The sequence below is a fragment of the Anomaloglossus baeobatrachus genome, chromosome 3, assembly GCF_048569485.1.
Source record: "Anomaloglossus baeobatrachus isolate aAnoBae1 chromosome 3, aAnoBae1.hap1, whole genome shotgun sequence".
Taxonomy (NCBI): Eukaryota; Metazoa; Chordata; class Amphibia; order Anura; family Aromobatidae; genus Anomaloglossus; species Anomaloglossus baeobatrachus.
In genome coordinates this window covers 43,286,604-43,309,386 of record NC_134355.1, presented here as the reverse complement: position 1 = coordinate 43,309,386, position 22,783 = coordinate 43,286,604, and the positions used below count along the sequence as shown (strand labels likewise).

The 22,783-nt window shown below is 48.6% G+C and overlaps 1 protein-coding gene across 1 annotated transcript in view; it reads left to right on the top strand.

Annotated features, from left to right (window-relative positions):
- The first annotated feature begins 240 nt into the window (after positions 1–240).
- Positions 241–22,783, top strand: part of PPP2R5A (protein phosphatase 2 regulatory subunit B'alpha) — a 101,298-nt gene continuing 78,755 nt past the window's right edge. The window contains exon 1 of the mRNA XM_075341435.1: positions 241–624. Coding sequence (XP_075197550.1) covers positions 477–624 — 148 coding nt within the window. The 5' untranslated portion in view covers positions 241–476. The remainder of the gene's footprint in view (positions 625–22,783) is intronic.

Below are 22,783 nucleotides of genomic sequence, written 5' to 3'. Positions count from 1 at the left end.
AGCATTTCATTGGTCAAAGCGGTCACAAACAGGTTATTGATTGGCCGCCGCATCCGTCAATCACGCTCCGTCCGTATCGCCATGACAACGATAGATTTCTTCCATAGTTTCGTTCCACAACGACGTCAATCCGAACGTCCCGCCCCTCCACCATTCACTGCGCTCGGCTGCCCCCTGCTGGTAGGAAATGGTAAAGTCCTCGTACACGTCACGGCCCTTCCCGCTCTCCCATTGGCTGCTCCAGCTGTCAGTCACTTTGCAGCGCTCGGTGCAGGCAGCAGTTACCGACTTACCGCCACAGGTTTCTCTCCGGCTTCTTCCGGCAGAGTCCCTGCTGGGAAGTGAAACTTCTTACCCCCCCGGGAGAAGATGGCGGGGAACAGTCCGACGGAGAGGAGCTAGAAGGAGGGGGAGCCGAAGGAGTTACCTACCCGCCCGCGGGCAACGCACACCCGGATTACTTGGGCGCTTTCGAAATGTCGGCGATCTCCGCCGCGGAGAAAGTGGACGGTTTTACCCGGAAGTCGGTCCGGAAGGCGCAGAGGCAGAAACGGTCGCAGGGCTCGTCCCAGTTCCGTGGACAGGGGGCGCTGGTGGAGCTGTCCCCGCTCCCCCCGCTCAAAGGTAACCGTCCTCCCCGTGTGTGCGGCCGCGTATCCGCCTGCAGGGGGCGCCCCCCTGTCCGTGCAGCTCTATGGGGCAGTGTGGAGCGCGCCCCCTGCTGGTGCTGGTGTCAGGGGCCGGAACACTGCGCCCCCTGCTGCTCCGGTGGAGGAAGTGCAGGCAGTGAGGAGCGCGCGGTCCCCCTCTGGTGGTGTGATAGGGAAGTGCAGTCCATATATAACACCTGTGGGGCCCATTAACCAATCCATCTGTAAGGGATCACATTCCTCACCGGCCTCCCCTAAAAATGTTTGCGCCCCTGATTTTGCAGGATTCTTTATAGTGCTGTAAAGGGGTTAAAAGATTGGTAAACTTTATACCTGCTCTTCCGTATTGAATATTGAATAGGCCTAAAGTCAATGGTGTGTCCATGGTGGCTGGACGGGGGAGCACAATAATATTAACCCCTCCATTGGGGTCAGGAACGTAATAAATGTCTTTTCAGAGGCATTTTTTTAAAAAAACACTGTCCAGGTATAGCGCTTGTGTTTCCTGCTGATCCCCTGAGTAATCCGCAGTTTGTTTTATGTAAATCCGCCATACGGATCCAGAGATTTGGAGTTTTATATTTAGCGCTAATATTTATCACTTCTAGAAGGGGGTGTGGCTCACAGGATCCTCAGGGGCGTGTCTTTGGGCTGATTTGAATAATTTGTAAGCCACACCCCTTTTTATAGAGACCATAAAAGTTTAGTGCTAGAGAAAAGGGCGATATCTCTGGAACCGTGTGGCGGATTTACAAAAACCAAAGACCGGAATAGTCAGAGGAGCAGCTGGGAATCGTATAGGACCAAAACCTCGGCACTTATGACGTGGTGACCGGATCCCCTTTAAGTGATAAATATAATAAATAAATGGTACAAGTTTTGTTATGGCTGTAATTTTTTTTTTTAAAAAAAGCAAAAACGCTTTTGGCTGAAATCCACAAGGAAAAAAAATAAGCAGCAGATTTCCGAAATCTCATTCCCTTTCATAATACTGTAAAGGGACGGGCAGTGTTTATGGCACGGCGTGTGAACACGCTCTTAGGGTCGGTGCATGCATGCCTGATGAGCGGAATTAGCGGCCTCGTATACGCCTGTGAGGCTGATTCAGGTCACATGACCTGCGGATGGGCCGAAACGTACTGCCCCAAAAATGAGTGTGAATATGCTCCAGCATGATGGGCAGGTTCAACGGACATTAGTCCATAGTACGATTCCTTAATAGATGGGGAACCTCTTTTGAAGGTCTTCTCGACCAGGAGAAGACTATGGGTGCCTGCTTCCGAAAAAAATACCAGCGCCACATCTGTGCACCGGTTGTGTGGTAATACAGCTCAGCTCCATCCAATTTTTGGAAAAAAACTATTAAGTCAGGTTTTCGTATTTTTTTTTTTTTTTGTTAATTAAAAAATAAATTTTTGAATTTTCACATTGATTTCTGGAACCTCTTTTACACTTTAACATCTTGTTGTATAAGGAAATGTACATGGAAAGACCCCAGCTATAGCTTTTAGTATTCAAGTGTCTAATGTGCTTGTGCAAAGATCATTGTGAAGGGAGGAGGTGAGCTGTGCTATCTACTCTATGTAGAGGTATTATCAGTCGTTGTACAGGAGGAGGAGGTGAGCTGTGATATGACCTATTGTTAACAGTGAATACTGCTATCTACTGTATATGGAGGTGTTTTCAGTCATTGTACAGGAGGAGGCGAGCTGTGACATCAGTGTGTTATAACTGCTCATGGTTCTGGGTGCAAATTGCACCTGACAGGTTCCCTTTAACCATTGGCTATTTGCTGTAATATGTCATTTTGCAGCCTGCACTTGGTAATAATCTGTAGTGCACTTCTCTATGGTAATAAGCATTTACCCTGTCCTTGCGCCGGGCGCCCCTCTTCCTCCTCGTCGTTGTCCTCGCGCCGGGCGCCCCTCTTCCTCCTCGTCCTCGCGCCGGGGGCGCCCCTCTTCCTCCTCGTCCTCGCGCCGGGCGCCCCTCTTCCTCCTCGTCGTCCTCGCGCCGGGCGCCCCTCTTCCTCCTCGTCGTCCTCGCGCCGGGCGCCCCTCTTCCTCCTCGTCGTCCTCGCGCCGGGCGCCCCTCTTCCTCCTCGTCGTCCTCGCGCCGGGCGCCCCTCTTCCTCCTCGTCGTCCTCGCGCCGGGCGCCCCTCTTCCTCCTCGTCGTCCTCGCGCCGGGCGCCCCTCTTCCTCCTCGTCGTCCTCGCGCCGGGCGCCCCTCTTCCTCCTCGTCGTCCTCGCGCCGGGCGCCCCTCTTCCTCCTCGTCGTCCTCGCGCCGGGCGCCCCTCTTCCTCCTCGTCGTCCTCGCGCCGGGCGCCCCTCTTCCTCCTCGTCGTCCTCGCGCCGGGCGCCCCTCTTCCTCCTCGTCGTCCTCGCGCCGGGCGCCCCTCTTCCTCCTCGTCGTCCTCGCGCCGGGCGCCCCTCTTCCTCCTCGTCGTCCTCGCGCCGGGCGCCCCTCTTCCTCTTCGTCGTCCTCGCGCCGGGCGCCCCTCTTCCTCCTCGTCGTCCTCGCGCCGGGCGCCCCTCTTCCTCCTCGTCGTCCTCGCGCCGGGCGCCCCTCTTCCTCCTCGTCGTCCTCGCGCCGGGCGCCCCTCTTCCTCCTCGTCGTCCTCGCGCCGGGCGCCCCTCTTCCTCCTCGTCGTCCTCGCGCCGGGCGCCCCTCTTCCTCCTCGTCGTCCTCGCGCCGGGCGCCCCTCTTCCTCCTCGTCGTCCTCGCGCCGGGCGCCCCTCTTCCTCCTCGTCGTCCTCGCGCCGGGCGCCCCTCTTCCTCCTCGTCGTCCTCGCGCCGGGCGCCCCTCTTCCTCCTCGTCGTCCTCGCGCCGGGCGCCCCTCTTCCTCCTCGTCGTCCTCGCGCCGGGCGCCCCTCTTCCTCCTCGTCGTCCTCGCGCCGGGCGCCCCTCTTCCTCCTCGTCGTCCTCGCGCCGGGCGCCCCTCTTCCTCCTCGTCGTCCTCGCGCCGGGTGCCCTGTTCTCCCGGCAGCAGACAACTGCGAGTGCATTCCAGCATCTAGGAAGTACAGATAATAAAATATATTAGTGACTTGCTGTAAGATTGGGGAGTGAGTCTATCATTTGTTTGGTGCGCCCCGGCTCCTCATTCCTCCTCACTCGGTTTCTGAGAATTTACCTGCTGCACAGATGGACAATTTTCCATTTCATTTGCTTTCTTTTTTTTTTTTTTATTTGGAATCAATCCAAATGATTCCCATCATTGCAGAATCAAAGTCTTTTAAGGGGTTACTCTTTTCTCCTATACCCGGCTTACAGCATTCTTTGTATTACGTTTTGCTTCCGTAAGTAATTTTGGCCAAAATCGGTCTACTTCACCCTCTGGAAGCTGATAACATTTCCCTTGGGGATAAAAGCCTGGGGGTGCTTGCTTTCCAGATACCATAATGTCCCCAGCTGCTGACTTCACTTGTGCTGTGGAAATGCTGCACTTGACCTGTGACCTGGGGTCAGAGCCCGGGAGGGGGGGGTGGAGGAGCACTGTCTGCTAATGACAGTGTGCAGTAACCAGTGTTTACCATCCAGTCTCCTGTTATCTCCATGATGATCATACAGTCAATTAACTCTTACAAATTGGAGTTTGTTTTGTAGCCAGAGGCGGTTGTTTGCCGATATGTTAATAGTCAGGTGATCTCTCGGGTTATCTCTCTTTATTTACTTAGTGTTCGGTGATAACTCCTAGAACAGGATGTTTCTTACAGATGAACTTCCCAGGTACGGCTGTCACGGCCTGAAAATGGTAAATTACAACAGATCGGTATTAAGCCAACCTAATGTGACAGTATAAAAGATCGCCTGAAAAAGCGCGAAACGCTCAAAAGAATCCGCTTCGGTTGCAAAGAGGCTAAAAGAAGCGACACGTCCATTCTCCCGGCATGTTCTGTTTTGCAAGCGCTCTGTACTTTGAGAATAGAAGTCAATGGCGTTTCGCCAGCAGCGTCGAGTACACTGGTGCATGAATTGTACCGCAATATGGTGCCACCGCGTCACACTGCAGTAAGGGTTTCTCCATGGTTCCTGGTGATATAACATCAGAGGCGCACAGCCGTGTAGTAAGCCTCCCTCCGGCGTGTCTGCCCTGTGCTCTGCTATCTCCGGCATGCACTTATGTGTTCATACATGCAGCTCCGGTCGGAGGAGACGTCACCGCTGCTACTCACTGTGATGAGCCGGTCTCAGGATCTCCGGAATGTAAGAACGCCCAACTTTTTAGGATACAGTCTATCAGTGCCAATGCTCCTTGCTTAGTGCTTGGTCAGCTGCTGTGTGTCCTGTTTCCACCATACATATGCATGCACGCTCTGTTCAGCTGAGCATGCATGTTTTTCAGTGGAGAGAGCTGTGACTTATCTCTGCAAACAGAATTGGGTTTTATAGTCAAAATACCGGATTATAATAATATAATAATATTTATTCATTTTATATAGCGCTATTAATTCCACAGCGCTTTACATACGTTCGCAACACTGTCCCCACTGGGGCTCACAATCTAAGTTCCCTATCAGTATATTTTTGAATTGTGGGAGGAAACCGGAGTACCCGGAGGAAACCCACGCAAACACACGGAGAACATACAAACTCCTTGCAGATGGTGTCCTTGGTGGGATTTGAACCGAGGACCCCAGCTCTGCAAGACTGCAGTGCTAACCACTGAGCCACCGTGCCGCCCTTATCTGAAGAAAGAGTTGGAATGACCCCATACCGAGAGGATCAGGGGCTTTTTGACTGCCGATTGTGGGGTTCTGATAGCCGGCTCCTCCACCCATCATCTCCGGCTGCAGCCAGCACAGCACAGCTCCATACATGGTGTAGTGGTCAGTCTGGGTACTGCAGCTCGACTCCCATGGAAGTAAATGTAAGCTGAGCTGCAATATCCACGCTATGTACAGAGCTGTTCTGTGCATTGTCCTGGCTCCGTTTACTCTTTGCACCTCTCCGATTACAGCCAATCATTGGGGGGGAGATGCCACTGATTTGATTTTGAGAGGTCACCAATATCCTAATTCTAGAAAACCCCTTTAAGGTCTACAGCCGGGGTCTTTGTTGGAAAGCCATGATTCTCAGCCACCACATGTTGCAGACCCCTTTTTGTAGCACTATTTTTTTTTTTTTTTTTGTTAATTTGAGAGGGTCAATCTTCAGGAGCGAGCTGCCTTCTCCCTTTCTGGGGGGGGATAGTTGTGCTCCTGATGATACTGTTGTGACCGGTGCCATTATTGCACAGTTTGCCTGAATTATGCTCTGTTTAATGGTGCAAACTGTGCCGCTGCACCATTGGAGGAGCGCCGAAAGGTGCTGAAGATGGCCGTAACCAGACAAACTATAGAAAAGAGCTTGTAAGCGCTGCATCTTTACCTGGGAGCCCGCCAACCGCTGATAATTTGCAGGGTGGCCGGTAACCAAGGAAATGAGCAATAAACAATAACATCCCTCTGGTCTTGAGATCTTGCAGATTTTTAATAAGCAATTTCCAAAGTTGCCCGTCTTTACAAGCTCTCTGCTATTCTAGAAATCTATGATGTTGAGAATAAGCCATGGCTGTATGAATACCGGTCTCTCCCCGCTGAAGTCTGCGGACAGAAGAATAGTTTTCAGAGCTTTTTGTTTCTGGGCCCTTCACGTCCTCCCTCCTCGCTCCTGTGTTGTGCCGGTATCCTGGATATATGGCCTCCTCGGCAGGAGCTCCCTGACCCCTCCTGACATCCATTATCTGGAGATGCCTCCTCCATTGTACCAGTAATCCCGCTGAATGGTAGCATAGGTACTCGGGTGTTTGCACCATTTGCTGTCAATACTGTATATTTTTAGGATCTGACTTTACAGGCTGACATTGCTGAGCGTATTAAAAGGATATTGTTTGCTGCTTTGTGTTGAGGATTTTATTTTGTGCTAATAAGCAAATCACACTGCCAGCACTGTAGGTGCCAGGACTTCCTTTCCCCTCACTTATTAGCACGGTGCTGCCCAATGGCTTGCCGGAACTGAACTGATGACCATATTCCAGTTAAGGCTACTTTCACACATCCGGTTTGAGCACTGCGGCTCAATCCGGCTGTGAAGACTATGCAACGGATGCGGCGAAAACACCGCATCCTTTGCATAAGTTTTTACATGCGGCCCGTCCGTTTTTTTCCGGTTGCGGCATGCTACTGAGCATGCGCAGTGGAAAAAAACGCATGCGGCGAGCGGATGCGTTTTTTTCCGCATCGCGCCGCATCCGGCCTCCATAGGTATGCATTGTAAAATGCGCCGCAGCGGCCGGATGCGGCGCGATGCGGTGTTTTTTGCTGGAGCAAAAAACGTTGCAGGGAACGTTCGATCCGGCCGCGGCATCGGCTAAATCTGCCGCATGCGGCAAAAAACGGACCGAAAGCAAGCCCCTGCGGCACAATACGGCACTAATGTAAGTCTATGCAAAAAAACCCGCAACCGGCGTTACAAAAGGCAGTTGCGGTTTTTCTGCAGAACGCCGTATTGTGCCGCAGAGCAAAAAATCCGGATGTGTGAAAGTAGCCTAAGCCAGACATTTATGTTGGATAACTGTCGGCCTAATGATGCTTTGACCAACAACCAAGCTCTACCCTGCACAGCGATGCTCGTTCGGCCGAGCGTTCATATGTTCTTTGAGAAACCGCTGGTTGAAACGTTGTCCGGTTGCTGGGTGAACAGTGTGATTGGCAGTCTAAAATCGGACATGTGCGATCGACTTCTCTCCCCACCATCAGTCGGCCTTAGTAGCATTTAGGGGGGGGTTCGGGGGGTGCTGAAGATGGTTATATCTAGCAAATCCAGCCAAACTATGGAAAAGAGCTTGTAAGTGCGGCATCTTTACCTAGGAGATCAGACATCACTGATAATTTGCAGGGTGGCCGGTAACTAAGGAAATGGGCAATAAACAAACAATAAAATATCAATCCAATATTGCAATGTGCAATTGACATCTCTCCCGACCATCAATCGGCCGTCGGCTGAACCTATCAATATAGACTGGTTCAGCCAACATTAGTGTGCGTATGGAGGCTTTTACACATGTGTACTAGATTGCAAACAGGAGAGCAAGAGCAGAAAGACACGGTCCCGCCCCCCAACTTCATATAGAGGGGGCAAGGTCCCGTCCTCACCAACCTCCTGTAGAGGGGGCAAGTTCCCACCCCTCAACTTCCTGTAGAGGGGGCAAGGTCCCGCCGCCCCCCCCCCCTCAACTTCCTGTAGAGGGGGCAAGGTCCCGCCCCCACCTCAGTTTTGGTGTTTACTGCTAAAGGTGGCTTACCCCAGACAAGAATAAGTCAGACAGAAATGAGACTCCTGGGGCAGCGTACGGTGTTGGATGTCATTCACTTTTCATAATTATTGATCATGATTTTTTTTTTTTTTAATTCCAAACTGCAAATACATTATTTATATAGCATTTTCCCTTTTTAAGTGCAAGCAGATCGATGGTGGTCCTGGTTCTGTGATCCCCAAAAAAAAAAAGACCCCCCCCTCAAACCCTGGAGAAGTGCACAGCTTTGGTGACCACTCTCCTGCCTGAGCGCTTCTATGGAGAGTCTGTTTTCTATTGCATCTGTCCTCCGGTGCTCCGTGGCGGACGCTGATTACCGCACAGGCTGCAGCCAATCACTGATGTGCGGTAAGACGAGCGAGATTCTGGAATCTGCTGATCATTGTAGATTTATTAAGGCGGCTTTCACACTACGTTTTTTTTAACATCCGTCATGAACGTTTTTTTTTAACGCAAAAATGGATCCAGTGCAAATGCGTTTTCATTTCAATGCATTTGCAATGGACTCGCGTCTAGATGCGTTCACCTGCGTTATACTGAGGATCCAGCGACTTGCAGTTTTTTAACTTTTTTTCAAAAACTCTACTTGTAGTGTTTTTGAGCTGCGTCCAAATACTGCAAATTGCTGGATCCTGACTATACTGCATGCAAACGCATGTGAACGCTGGCATGCTGATAGACAAGATCCTGCTTGCTCTACTGAGCATGCCCAGAAACCAGCCTGGCGTGATCAGTCTCTCTCTCCCCCTCCCTCTCTGTCTCTCTCCCCCTCCCCCTCCTCCCCCACCCTCTCTCTCCTCTCTCCCCCGCCTGAGAGTGGAGGATGCTCGTAACCAAGGTAAATATCGGGTAACCGGTCTTAGTTACCCGATGTTTATCTTGGTTACGTGTGCAGGCAGCCAGCTCCTAGCATCTGCAGACGCTCGTAACCAAGGTAAATATCGGGTATCCAAGCAAGTTACCTGATGTTTACCTTGGTTACGAGCCTCTGCAGCTGTCAGAAGCCGGCTCCCAGTCTTTCACATTCAGTTCCCCTCACTGCCGATCACATGACTCCAATGACCGCCCATAAACTTAGAGACAGGATCCTGCAAAATAATGCTTGCGTTTGCATGCGTTTTTTTGCTGTAAAAACAGGATCCGCTTTTGCAGCAAAAAAACGTTCATGACGCATGTTAAAAAAAAACGTAGTGTGAAAGCAGCCTAAGACGTCTGTGAACATGAATCTTATTAAACATTTCTCTGATTTGCCAGCTCCTTGGCTGAGATTCTCCCGCAGCTCATCCACTGTATCTGTTCTTCTTGCCAAGAACTTGGAGGATACTGGCAAGATTTCCTCCCTGATAGAGACGTCTTCTCTCCTTGGGAGCTCCCTCCACTCCCCCCCCCCCCCCCCCCAAAAAAAAATCTGCAAATAAACTCCTGATGTCTGCACGGGATCTGGCAGCTGTGAACAATAAGCAGCGTCGCTCCTACAAAGGCTCCTTATCCCTCTTCAATCAGGATAGTCGTTTTTTGTTTTTTTTTTTAATACTTTTCTTATTTTTATGTATTTGTATTCTATTTTATGTGCTACAGTTACTACACATTATTGCGTTGTCTTCCAGAGTTGTTGATGCAAAAGCAGCACAGAGGGTTTATTTCTAGACTCCTAAGAGGCTCTCACGTGTTCTTCAGATCTGATTTGCAGCTTTTCCTTAAAATATTGAAGCATATTGCATGGATCCTTAAAGAGGACCTGTCACTGCCCCCCTAAATATCTACATTTTTACCCAGTGTCCTCCTGAAACCGGCATTCTTTATATATGTTCAAGAGATAGGGTTCCTCTTCGCTGTATAGTTTAATAGCCAATTGGGCATGGTCCTCAAAGAGATGATCAGACAGTTGGTGACCACGCCCACTTGGCTAACAAGACTAGATTTATATATATAAAGAGGGGCCATATCTCATGGATGGAGAGGCACAGGAACAAGAGAAAACCACTGTGACCTTCAGGAGAACACCGTTTTTACACCAGGTTGATAAAATATAAAATCCCTGATTTATCAAGGCTGGCGATTTTGCGAGCCGGCTTTATAGAGGGGGTGGGGATGGAGTGCAAGGCTCCTTTTTCATTAAGAGGCACAAGATGATTTCTGGCATAAGGAACAACACCAGCTCTTCGCGCCCCTGTCCCACTCCAGCTCCGGACATTTTGGCGGAGCTGAGTGAAAGTGACGTGAACATGCCAAAGGTCGCATATCCATCTTTCCATCCATCCTTCCTTCCTTCCTTCCTTCCTTCCTTCCTTCCTTCCTTCCTTCCTTCCTTCCTTCTTCCTTCCTTCCATCCTTCCATCCTTCCATCCTTCCATCCTTCCATCCTTCCATCCTTCCATCCTTCCTTCCATCCTTCCTTCCATCCTTCCTTCCATCCTTCCTTCCATCCATCCATCTTTCCTTCCTTCCATCCATCCTTCCTTCCTTCCATCCTTCCTTCCTTCCTTCCATCCATCCATCCATCCATCCATCCATCCATCTTTCCTTCCTTCCATCCATCTTTCCTTCCTTCCATCCATCTTTCCTTCCTTCCATCATCTTTCCTTCCTTCCATCCATCTTTCCTTCCTTCCATCCATCTTTCCTTCCTTCCATCCATCTTTCCTTCCTTCCATCCATCTTTCCTTCCACCCATCCATCTTTCCTTCCACCCATCCATCTTTCCTTCCTTCCACCCATCCATCTTTCCTTCCTTCCACCCATCCATCTTTCCTTCCTTCCACCCATCCATCTTTCCTTCCTTCCACCCATCCATCTTTCTTTCCTTCCACCCATCCATCTTTCTTTCCTTCCACCCATCCATCTTTCTTTCCTTCCACCCATCCATCTTTCCTGCCTTGCACCCATCCATCGTTTCTTCTTTCCTTACACCCACCCTCCCACCCATCGTTCCATCTCTTATCAATTTATGTATCTCAATCTAAACCTTGGAAAGCAAAGGCAGGGGCCCCTGAGAAATTGCGCGGTTTGATTCCCCCTAACGTTGGCCCTGAGTATTACTAGGGCTTATATTTAAAAAAACATTCTCCAAACATCCTGTAAAATCATTCTAGGACTTATTTTTAGAGTAGGTCTTCTTCTACAGCTACTGTCAGCCTGGTGGCTACATGATTTGGTGGAGACACCAAAAATGGACTCACAGAAAAAGTGCCGTGTATATACATTGCCTTTGGTTGAGATCATGCGCCCAAAAAGAAATGTAAGTGATTGGCTGCAGTGGTGACGTTCTATCAGGGGTCACTGATTGGCTGTGGTAGTCATGTGACGTAGGGAAAGAAATTGTGGAGACCGCCAGGGCATTCCTGCGGAGACATGACGTGGGTCCTGCAGGGGAGGTTCCTATAGACCTCACAGCTGAGCCGCGATAGCCGCGCACACTGCAGCCTGGAGGAGTAGTGGTACTCCCGCACACGGTACAGGCGGCCCGTATGTGCGGCACCTATTCTGGAAGGCAGTTAGTCTGTTTCCTTCAGCATTATGCGGAGTGACCCCGAGCAGTGACTCAGAAACGTGCGTGCTCGTAAAGTTTGCTGAACTTTCCATCGACATGCCATGTCCTCCTGCTGTGTAAGACGTGTCCAGAAGTGCAGCGACATGAGCATTTCCGTCCTGCTCTACAGTCACCCAATTAAGAAGAACGTCTATAAAGTGCAACCGGTAAAACCTGTTCCTGGTTTCATCAGATAAGGCTCAGAGGTTCTGTAAATGCAGCCATAATCACAAATCTACATAAATGATTGTGTGCAGCCAGAGCCAATAAAGCCGGCCGCGCACAGCTAACCAGCCCTGGCAGTGACCCGCGGCGCGCACAGCTAACCAGCCCTGGCAGTGACCCGCGGCGCGCACAGCTAACCAGCCCTGCAATGACCCACCGCGCTCAGGTGACCCGCCGCGCACTGCTAACCAGCCCTGGCAATGAGCCGCCGCGCTCAGCGGCCCAGACCTTTACAACATTTCGGAATCTGCCATTGGGGGTGAGTGGGAATGGACTGGTTGGCCGCGTCCTCGTCTATTGTTTCCGCTGATAGGCAGTGCCATGATGTTGGTTAGTTGCTGTTCCTGCTCCCGGCCGCTAACTGTAAAAATCTGTAGGACAGTATTTGTGAAGTTACAATTGTCTATCGAATATGGCTGGAAGGATAAACTGACCTGCGTATTGGGTAAACCGGCTCCCGACACCCCTAGGAAACGTCTATAATATATGGGTGTTTCAAAAGCAAAAGGCTCTGGTTTGAAGCCCCCCTTGTATGTCCAAGAGACCCAAATTCCAACCTGTAAACAAACAAAAATAATTGTGACCTTTTCCAGCTCACTCCGGCTACTGGAGCAGATGCTGTAAGCTGAGATTTCCTGTTTGCTTTCCAGTGTAGACTGGGACAAATAAGCAGAGTCGTGTCACATTGATTGGTGGTTGAGTGAGAGAGAGGGTTTGTATCACAAGATAAGTGATATTGTGCTGATTTCTGTCGATTCCACATTTGGGACCCTATCGATCAAGACAAAAGGGCTATCTAGAGCGTGATCTCAGTGGCCCACCCCTCCATTCACTGTGACAAAAAGCCGGGGGTGGGGAGGGGGTGGGGTCAAGCAGATATTCCACTGCTACCACCAATCTGTGACTAAACCGCACCTCGCAGCTCCACCCTGACGTCTCTAATGCATCAGAGCCACATGATACGGCCTCGTCACATCTGCCGGCACGTGACGTTCCGCACCCCCAGGTGTATGTAGGGTCCACTTGGTGCACTGTTACACGGACACCCCTTGTCAATGCGGGCACAGGGAGTGAGACAGAGTGGGCCACACAACCTCCTAGCACGACTTCCCACTCGCTCACAACTCTGACAGGCCAACAGACCCTTTTCATTAGCCGCAGTGAAACAGGGCCCTGCCAGCCCGGTAGTCTGCCAACCTGTTCCTCGTTAGATATAGGCCTGGTCCGTTAGCCAGAAACCAGCCCAGGTGGTGTGTAATGTTAAACCAAGCTCACGGACATGGAATTTGTGGTTTGAGATAAGAGTAAACCAGGATTAAATTATTTAATCGCCTTAAAGGCACAAAACTAATATATATATTATATATATTTATTATAATGAATGTACAGAGCTTTTGGTCAGAAATGCAAATACAAGTAAGATATAGGTACAAGCCTAAAGGCCCAGTCACACTAAACAACTTACCAGCGATCCCAACAACGATACAACCTGATAGGGATCGCTGGTAAGTTGCTAGGAGGTTGCTGGTGAGATGTCACACTAAGCGACGCTCCAGCGATCCCACCAGCAACCTGACCTGGCAGGGATCGCTGGAGCGTCGCTACACGTGGAAGCATGCTGCGCTTGGTAACTAAGGTAAATATCGGGTAACCAACTCGATATTTACCTTGGTTACCAGCGCACACCGCTTAGCGCTGGCTCCCTGCACACCTAGTCACAGTACACATCGGGTTAATTACCCGATGTATACTCTGCTACGTGTTCAGGCAGCAGGGAGCCGGCTTCTGCGGACGCTGGTAACCACGGTAAACATCGGGTAACCAAGAAGCCCTTCCCTTGCTTACCCAATATTTACCTTGGTTACCAGCGCACACCGCTTATCGCTGGCTCCCTGCACACCTAGCCACAGTACACATTGGGTTAATTACCCGATGTGTACTCTGCTACGTGTACAGGCAACAGGGAGCCGGCTTTTCCCTTGGTTACCCAATATTTACCTTGGTTACCAGCGCACACCGCTTATCGCTGGCTCCCTGCACACCTAGCCACAGTACACATTGGGTTAATTACCGATGTGTACTCTGCTACGTGTACAGGCAGCAGGGAGCCGGCTTTTCCCTTGGTTACCCAATATTTACCTTCGTTACCAGCGTCCGCCGCTCTCACACTGCCAGTGCCGGCTTCCTGTTCCCTGCAATCCTAGCCACAGTACACATCAGGTTAATTACCCGATGTGTACTCCAGCTACGTGTGCAGAGAGCAGGAGCCGGCACTGACAGCTGAGAGCGGCTGACGCTGGTAACGAAGGTAAATATCGGGTAACCAAGGGAAGGGCTTCTTGGTTACCCGATGTTTACATTGGTTACCAGCGTCTGCAGAAGCCGGCTCCTGCTGCCTGCACATTCAGTTGTTGCTCTGTCGCTGTCACACACAGCGATCTGTGCTTCACAGCAGGAGAGCAACAACTAAAAAATGGTCCAGGACATTCAGCAACAACCAACGACCTCACAGCAGGGGCCAGGTTGTTGCTGGATGTCACACACAGCAACATCACTAGCAAGTTGTGCCTCAGCAGCGATGTTGCTTAGTGTGACGGTACCTTAAGTACATATGAATCAGTTACCCATTTCCTTGTGAATAGGCCTGGTGATGGCTTGGCACAGGAGAGGCACTGTGGAGCCCATGGTTTCCTTGGTACTCCCACACGTTTACTGGATGTGACCTTTCTGAGAAGAACACCCTCCCACATACCACCCACCTGGTGACCTATGACATGGTGACCTATGACAGGGCTGGACATGGGATGTGCTTTCAGGCTCCAGAGAATTTTGAAATTGTAGCTTTGCTCACATCTCTACCTCTGAGCGTCCCACGCAGAAGATATTACTACCGTGTTTCCCCGAAAGTAGGACCCCCCCGAAAGTAAGGCAGGGTGGGGGTTTCGGGGGGGTCCGCCAATGTAGGGCACCCCCCGATTGTAAGGCAGGGTAGCGGGGGTGCCCGGGGAATGTAAGGCCGCCTATGGGTGGTGGTCGCGGCGTAATGTATACCTCCTCCGGTGAATGGCCCCCGCAATCTCGTCGGCCTGCGGCGCGTCCCGGGTCAACGCTCTTCCTGCTTGATGCTGATTGGCCGATCAGCCTGTTTGTCACAGGCTCCCTGCTGGCCATCAGCTCGAGCTGTGATTGGCCAGTCAGCCGGCTCGCAGCTGATTGGCCGAATCAGCCGCGACGTCACCGCCTGCAGGCTCGCTCCCATTGGTCCAGCGTCCCCGGCGTCCCCGGCAGAAGGAAAGTAACGGTAACTTCCGAAACTCTCTCTCTGTGTGTGTACGGTATGTGTATGGGGGCTGTATGTGTCAGAGTGTGTGTGTGTGTGTACAGTACCGGTACGATATGTGTGTGGGTGCCGTGTGGGTCTGTACCGGTACCGTATGTGTCAGTGTGTGTGGTGGCAGAGTGGGGGGCAGAACCACTGTATGGGGAGGCTGCAGGGGGGAGGATGGGGTGGGTGGATTCCGGACTCTCAAACAATGGGGAGGCTGCAGGGGGGAGGATGGGGTGCATGCCGGACTCTCAAACAATGGGGAGGCTGCAGGGGGGAGGATGGGGTGGATGCCGGACTCTCAAACAATGGGGAGGCTGCAGGGGGGAGGGGGGAGGGGGAAATTGTTATTTTTTTTTTCCAATGTAAGGCATCCCCCGAAAGTAAGGCAGGGTGGGACTTTTGGGGGTAAAATTAATGTAAGACAGGGCCTTACTTTCGGGGAAACACGGTATCATATTTCCTATTATGATTTTATCTGTCCATGGCTAGGAAACATGTGTCTATTGTTTTCCAGCGGCTAGTTATTAATTATGGGCTGATACGCACGTCCCACAAATGTGTTACATGCATCCCACTGTTCTGAGGCTGGAAATATGCCTGCCAAATTTGTGGGAGCTACGCACACCCCAATTTTTATTTATTTTTTTGTTTGTTTTTTAATTGTTTCCAGGGTGCCATTCTGTTTCCAGGTCCCCTTTTGAAGGTTCTCTGGAACTAGCAATCGCCCGTCCACTTCCCTAGCTGAATTACTTTTGTCACTAGGGGGTCTTGCTCTTTTCAGAGGCTTCTTCCTTACTATAATTAACTTTCACCCCTTACCATTTGTTCCATATGTTCCAAAATGGAAGCATTGGATTTCTGTCCTGAATACGGTGACCTCTTGATGCAGGTCAGGATGTGTGGAGAAATGTATGATTGGCAGGTGACTGGCATGTATGGATACACCATATTCCTCACAATAAACAACACCAATAAAAAGCGACAGACCAAAAATCTAATGGGTGTTCCAAGCAGCAATGCTTAAATAAATTGCACTTTAATTCTTATGCTGATATTTACAATAATCAAAATATTTAATTCTTATGCTGATATTTACAATAATCAAAATACAGTTGTGCTCAAAAGTTTTCGTACCCCTTTTTTTCAGAGAATATGAATGATAAAACACAATCTTTTTTTCCACTCATGGTTAGTGGTCGGGTGAAGCCATTTATTGTCATCTACTGTGTTTTCTCTTTTTAAATCATAATGACAACCAAAAACATCCAAATGACCCTGATCAAAAGTTCACATACCCCAGTTCTTAATACCGTGTATTGCCCCCTATAACCTCAATGACAGCTTGAAGTCTTTTGTGGTAGTTGTGGATGAGGCTCTTTATTTTCTCAGATGGTGAAGCTGCCCATTCTTCTTGGCGCTTCCAGTTCCTATACATTCCTGGGCTTTCTTGCATGAACTGCGCGCTTGAGTTTTACCAAGATTGGATCAATGATATTGAGGTCAGGAGACTGAGATGGCCACTCCAGAACCTTCACTTTGTTCTGCAGTAGCCAAAGACAAGTTGACTTGGCCTTATGTTTTGGATCGTTGTCATGCACAGCTTCCGGGTTGATGAGTCCAAATTTGCCTCCAGTATTTGCTGATAACGCGCTGCATTCATCTTTCCTTCAACTTTTATCAAGTTTCCTGTGCCTTTTGAACCCACCCCCCCACATCATCAGTGTTCCACCTCCGTGCTTTACTGTAGGAATGGAGTTCCTTTCATCATAGGCCTTGTTGACATCTCTCCAATATAAACATTTATGGTTGTGACCAAAAAGTTCAATTTTGGTCTCATCACTCCAAATTACCTTGTTCCAGAAGTGTCAAGGCTTGTCTCTGTGCTGTTTGGTGTATTGTAGGCTAGATACTTTGGCATTTGCACAGTGATGGCTTTCTTCTGGTGACTCCACCATGCAGCCCATATTTCTTCAAGTATCTCCTTATTGTGCATATTGAAACAGCCACACCGCTAGTTTTCAGCGAGTCCTGTATTTCAGCTGATGTGATTTGTGAGTTTTCCTTTGCATCCCGAACAATTTTCCTGGCAGTTGTGGCCGAAATTTTTGTTGGTCTACCAGATCGTGGTTGCTTTTTACAGAGCCCCTGATTTTCCATTTATTAATTACTCTTTGAACACTCCTGACTGGCATTATCAATTCATTTGATAGGTTTTTGTATCCCTTTCCTGTTTTATACAGTTCAACTATCTTTTCCCATAGATCCGTTGACAATTGTTTTTTGCTTTCCCCATCACTCACAATCCAGAAATTTCAGTGGCTGGATGAAAGATGAAAGAGTCTGTCTGGATCCCAGAAACTGACTCAGCTTTTCTGCACACACACTGATTACAAGCAAACAGGTCACAGGTGAGAATGTTACCATTATTAGCCATTCACACCCATTTGTGTCAACTTCTGTGCACGTTATCAGGCCAAAAACCATCGGGGTATGTGACCTTTTGATCAGGGTCATTTGGATGTTTTTGTTTCTTTTTAAATCATAATGAAAGAGAAGATAGAGGAAAAAAGTTTCTCCATCCGAGACACCGCAGTGTGTCAAACATACCTGATAGATGCTGCCCTGTCCATGGATAGCAAGTATTAACGGTCAGGTTCTCTTTAACCCAAAATGTGTGTCTTGTCCTATTTGCAGGACTTAGAGGTGCACGTTTCTATTACATTTGCTCATATTTTTCAACTGTTGTGATACTTTTCTGCTGTGTAACTGATCTAAATATGAAATCCTCATGTTTAAAGGGAATCTGTCAGCAGGTTTTTGCTATGTAAGCTGAAGTCGGCAGGGTGCAAGGGTTAACATACAGAATTCAGGGATGCCTGTTTTGTCACAGTCCGATCTTTTGTTATTTGTTATGTGTGGTGACTGTTACTAGGTGGCGCTAAACACTACTTGCATTGTAAATGGAGAGGTAGTCAGACAGGCCGAGATCATAAACCAGGAGGGCATGACAGTACATGGGAGGCAGACAGAGACGAGGTCAGATGATACAAGCTGAAAGTCAGGGTTCCAGGAGAGTACGAACAAAATACAGGGAGCATGCGGGGACGAGGCCAGAAGCCGGGAGGACAGGCAGAGACTGGTAAACAGGAGTCCGGAGACGAGAGGCTAAGATCTGAACACTGAGCACCAAGGGAGCCAACAGCACAACTGTAACCAGGAAGTACGACTGGCAGCATCCTGAGCTAACACGCTCCCTAATGAAGCAGAGCAATCAATGGGAACGAGCACCTCCCAGGACAGCGTGAAACAACCACCAGAGCATTCATCCTGCAAAACTCTCTGCACCATAGGCAACATATATACTGATCCCATATAGAATATATCAATCCCCAATTGCACAGAGTACCATCTGGCTATAGTAAATGGGGGATACGTCTGGTTGGGGTCCTAACTCACATATATAGATTATAGGCCTGAAGGTCCCAGTACTTACTTGCTAGGACTGATGTTGATCCCGACGCGTTTCCCCCCGGTGTGCCGGGGTTCATCAGGGGATATTTAAATTGCAGGATGTGTCTGATTGATTAGGCCATCAATCTCATCATCCTCTTATTTGCCCTCAAAACAGCTAGATAGACCTGGGATTCTGTATTGGGGTCCAGCTGATGTCCCAGATCCACCTACTAGATGATGAGATTGATGGCCTAATCAATCAGACACATCCTGCAATTTAAATATCCCCTGATGAACCCCGGCACACCGGGGGGAAACGCGTCGGGATCAACATCAGTCCTAGCAAGTAAGTACTGGGACCTTCAGGCCTATAATCTATATATGTGGGTTAGGACCTCAACCAGACGTATCCCCCATTTACTATAGCCAGATGGTACTCTGTGCAATTGGGGATTGATATATTCTGTATGGCTCCAGGGTCTAACCACGGATTATGATATTTTATGACCTATGACTGTGTAATCACTTCAGCACATTGCACATGGTGGTGGTCCAGGTTATGTGATAGCGACAGGGGCAAATAGGGTCAGCCGCCGAGGAACGGGGGCACCCAAAACATTAAGGTGAATTAAAACCTCCGTTGTCAGGAAGGGATCAGCTTTAGGGAGCATCAGGCCCTTTATTCTGTACATCGCAATATCTAATCAATTTAGGCTACTTTCACACTTGCGTTCAGCGCATTCCGTCACTATGGATAATAGCGCAGTCCGTTAACTCTCCATAGACTTGTATGGACGACGCACTGTAACGCAAGTGTCTGCGTTGCATCTGCTGGACAACGCAGCGTCGTTATTTTGATGCTGCGTCGGGCGGATGGAACGCAGCATGTAACGTTTTTCTGCGCTTGGCGGAGTGTCAAAAAAACGCAACCTGAAGGAATCTATTTGGCGTCCGTTGTTTTTATAATGGACGCCTATGGTGGCGGATTCCGTTAGAATGCGTCATTTGACGGATTCCGTTAACGCAGCTGTCTTTACACAACTGCGCATGCTCAGATGTGTAAAGACAAGGAAAAAAAACTACAACGGACTGCGTTATTTTGTACGATCCGTAGCATTGCGTTGTGCCACTATATGCAACGCATCCGTTACATGCGTCACACAACGCAATGCTACGGATCCCGTCCAGCGCAAGTGTGAAACTAGCCTTACCTGACAGTGCCTAAACAGAAGCGACACTATGGCACGCTCTACCGCCCACTGCCCTATCCAGAACCTCACCTATTTTTATGCACCTCACGACATTGGTCTGTGACTTCACAATTGGGTATGGCCCTCGTGTAAATATTTATTAATGACTATTTTAACTGGATATAATAAGCGTTATGTTTTAGCAGTTTTTCTTTGGTTTGATATAGTTGACCCTCTTTGACTATATGATTTATGGTTTTAACAACATATATCCCGGCTATGCAGGAGAATGTTCTGCACATAGGAATTGTGACACTTTGTTTAAGCAGCAGGACCCTTATCATCACAGGACTAGAAACTCCGTGCAGAGAGTGCCCCCTCCTCTGATTGACACTTCACTATCAATGCACAATCTCTATAAAGCCTGGTGTGGGCGGAGCAGCTTTTTCAGCTCTGTTACATGGCTAAATCTAAAAACCGTGTCAGAACAGCATTAAGTGATCCATTGTTGGATTCAGGGTCTCTTTGCCTACATCATGCTGCTCTCAGATGAGGGAGTAAAAACCTGCTGACAGATTCCCTTTAACTGACGTATTTTGGTGTAAATTAATCAGATATTAAATGGGTGTGTTAAACCCCTTAATGCTGCAGACAAATTTTCTTTGCTTTTTTTTTATCCTCTTCTTCTTTTATTATTTTTCCATCAACATTGCACAAGAACCTGTATTTTTGTGGGACAAGTTGTTCTTTTGAAGGCCACCACTAAACAAAGCTGGAAAATAGCAACGATGTAGTTTTGGTCCCGGGGCGGGAAGGTTTCATTATGGGAATCCAGCCTACTATGGCTTGTGTTTTTGTTTTTTTGCAGCATGAGTTGTGTTTTTCGTGAAGGGCGTGGGGGCGGGTATATATTTTTTTTTTTTCCAGGGCGTGGGGGCGGGTGTATATTATTCATGTAAGCTGGTGGAATCAGAAATAAATCAGCAGATAATTTTACTATATCATATTCCTAATCCTAATTTTCACCAATAGAAACCACATGAAGGAGCTGCCAGAAGCCGTGTGAGTTATTGACCTCGCGTACCCCGGGACCCGCTGCAGCCTGCCCGGCCCCGAGGCGCATTCTCTTGGCCGGGAAACACGATTGATGACGTTGCGGAGGCTTTCTGGGTTACAATATGATAATGAGGCCGCATTTCTGAATAAATTACAGGATTAAATAGGTTAAAATAGCAATTCATGTTTTTGCAGGCGGGTAAGAGTGACTTGTCTTTTCGAAATGCATTCTCTGGACCCATATTATATGGTTAAAGGGGGGGGAACATGAAAACCATGAATGTCATGGGTGATAGTCATGTGGTTTCTGGCCATAGAAGGTCACAGTGTTTGGCTGCACAGAATGCTCCCTGACGTTCTATTGTTCCTGCTGTCAGTAGTCATTGGTATAGGTAGCTTTGCTTCTGGGTTTTCATTTCTCCTCCTTTTGGACCCAGCAAAAGCTCGCCTTCCACCCAGCTTTTATAATCAGTGTTATCTTAGTGCTTAAATACTCCGTTCTTCCCTGGACTGGTGCTGGTGATATTATTCATTTCATTCTAGCTCTGGTTGCAAGCAGGTGGCTTGCTCTCCTCTGTAGTATTGTTGCTGATCTTCTGCCTGAGTCATCTGTAGATAAGTAGTTCATGCATTTTCCCCCCTCTGTCTCCTCCTTGTCTTCTCAAGTGTTTAGTGGGGGTGATGAAGAGCTCATCCTATCCTTTCCCTATTTAGGGTTCAGCACTGGAGATACCTAGGGTCAGGTGTCCGTCTCAGCGTATAGGTGCGGAACCTATCTAGGGTGGTGAGGGACCCCAGGGACCAGCAGTAGGTTTGGTCAGCGGTCACCATCTCTCCCTCTTCCTTTCCCTTACCTTTTGCCACTCGGTTGGTACTTCCCTGTACCTAGTGTGACACTGAATTGGTGGATTGAGGGGGCTGTGGCCTTACTGCCTATCAAAGTAATCAGACCTGAGCTGTAATGCCAGGTAAATATAGTCCATGCCGTTACCAAGTCGTGTCCAATCCATGACGGTGCAGGGGCAGTCTTAGTTATTGAGACGGAGTGGTCGGCACTGTGCGTATCCCCCCCCTTCCCTGCTGGATATCAACCTATGATATTGAAAATGGTTTCTGATCTTCAGACGAGACAGAGCAGGAGGAGCGGAGCTGGTTGTTATACATTTTTTGGGGAAAAGTTTCAATAAAACTTTTAATTGAAGTCCATAGTGTCTGTATTCAGCGGAGTCCAGTAGGCGGTCTTAGTCAATGATTGTCAGTCTTCCCTGTAAGACTGCCTGCAGAGAGCTGTCAATCACTACTAGGACCGCCCACTGGACTCATGCGTACAAACACTAAGGACTTCAATGAATAAAAAACAAGTTATCGGGATTCCATTCTGTTTTTATTTTTTTCATACTGTGCTGGCCACAGGTAACCTTTTCTCATTAAAGATATATATATATATATATATATATATATATATATATATATATATATATATATATATATCTCATTTTATATATATATACATCTCATTTTATATTATATATATATATCTCATTTTATATTATATATATATATATCTCATTTTATATAATATATATATATATTATATATATATATATATATATATATATACTAGAAGGTGGCCCGATTCTACGCATCGGGTATTCTAGAATTTACGTATTGTGTAGTTCATGTATGATTTTTGTTTATATATATATAGATGTTGTTGTGTGTAGTTACCAAGTGTTTGTGTAGGGGCTGTACATGTTCTGGGTGTTGTCTGGGTGTGACGGGGGGTGAGAGCGGTGTTGTATGTGTGTTGCGTTGTTTGTGGAGCGCTGTGTGTCTGTAGCGTTGTGTGTGTGTTGCGCGGTTTGTGTGTGTGTGGTGTGTTTTGGGGGGAGGTATGTTTTGTGCAATGTGTGTGTTGTGCGGTATGTGCGTATATTTGTGTGTGCCGCGGTGTTTGTGTGTTGGGTGTTGTGTGTGTGCAGCGTTGTCTGTGTGTGTGGGTGTCTGTGTAGGGCAGTTGTTTGTGGTTCCCAGTGTGGTGTGTGGTGTGTTG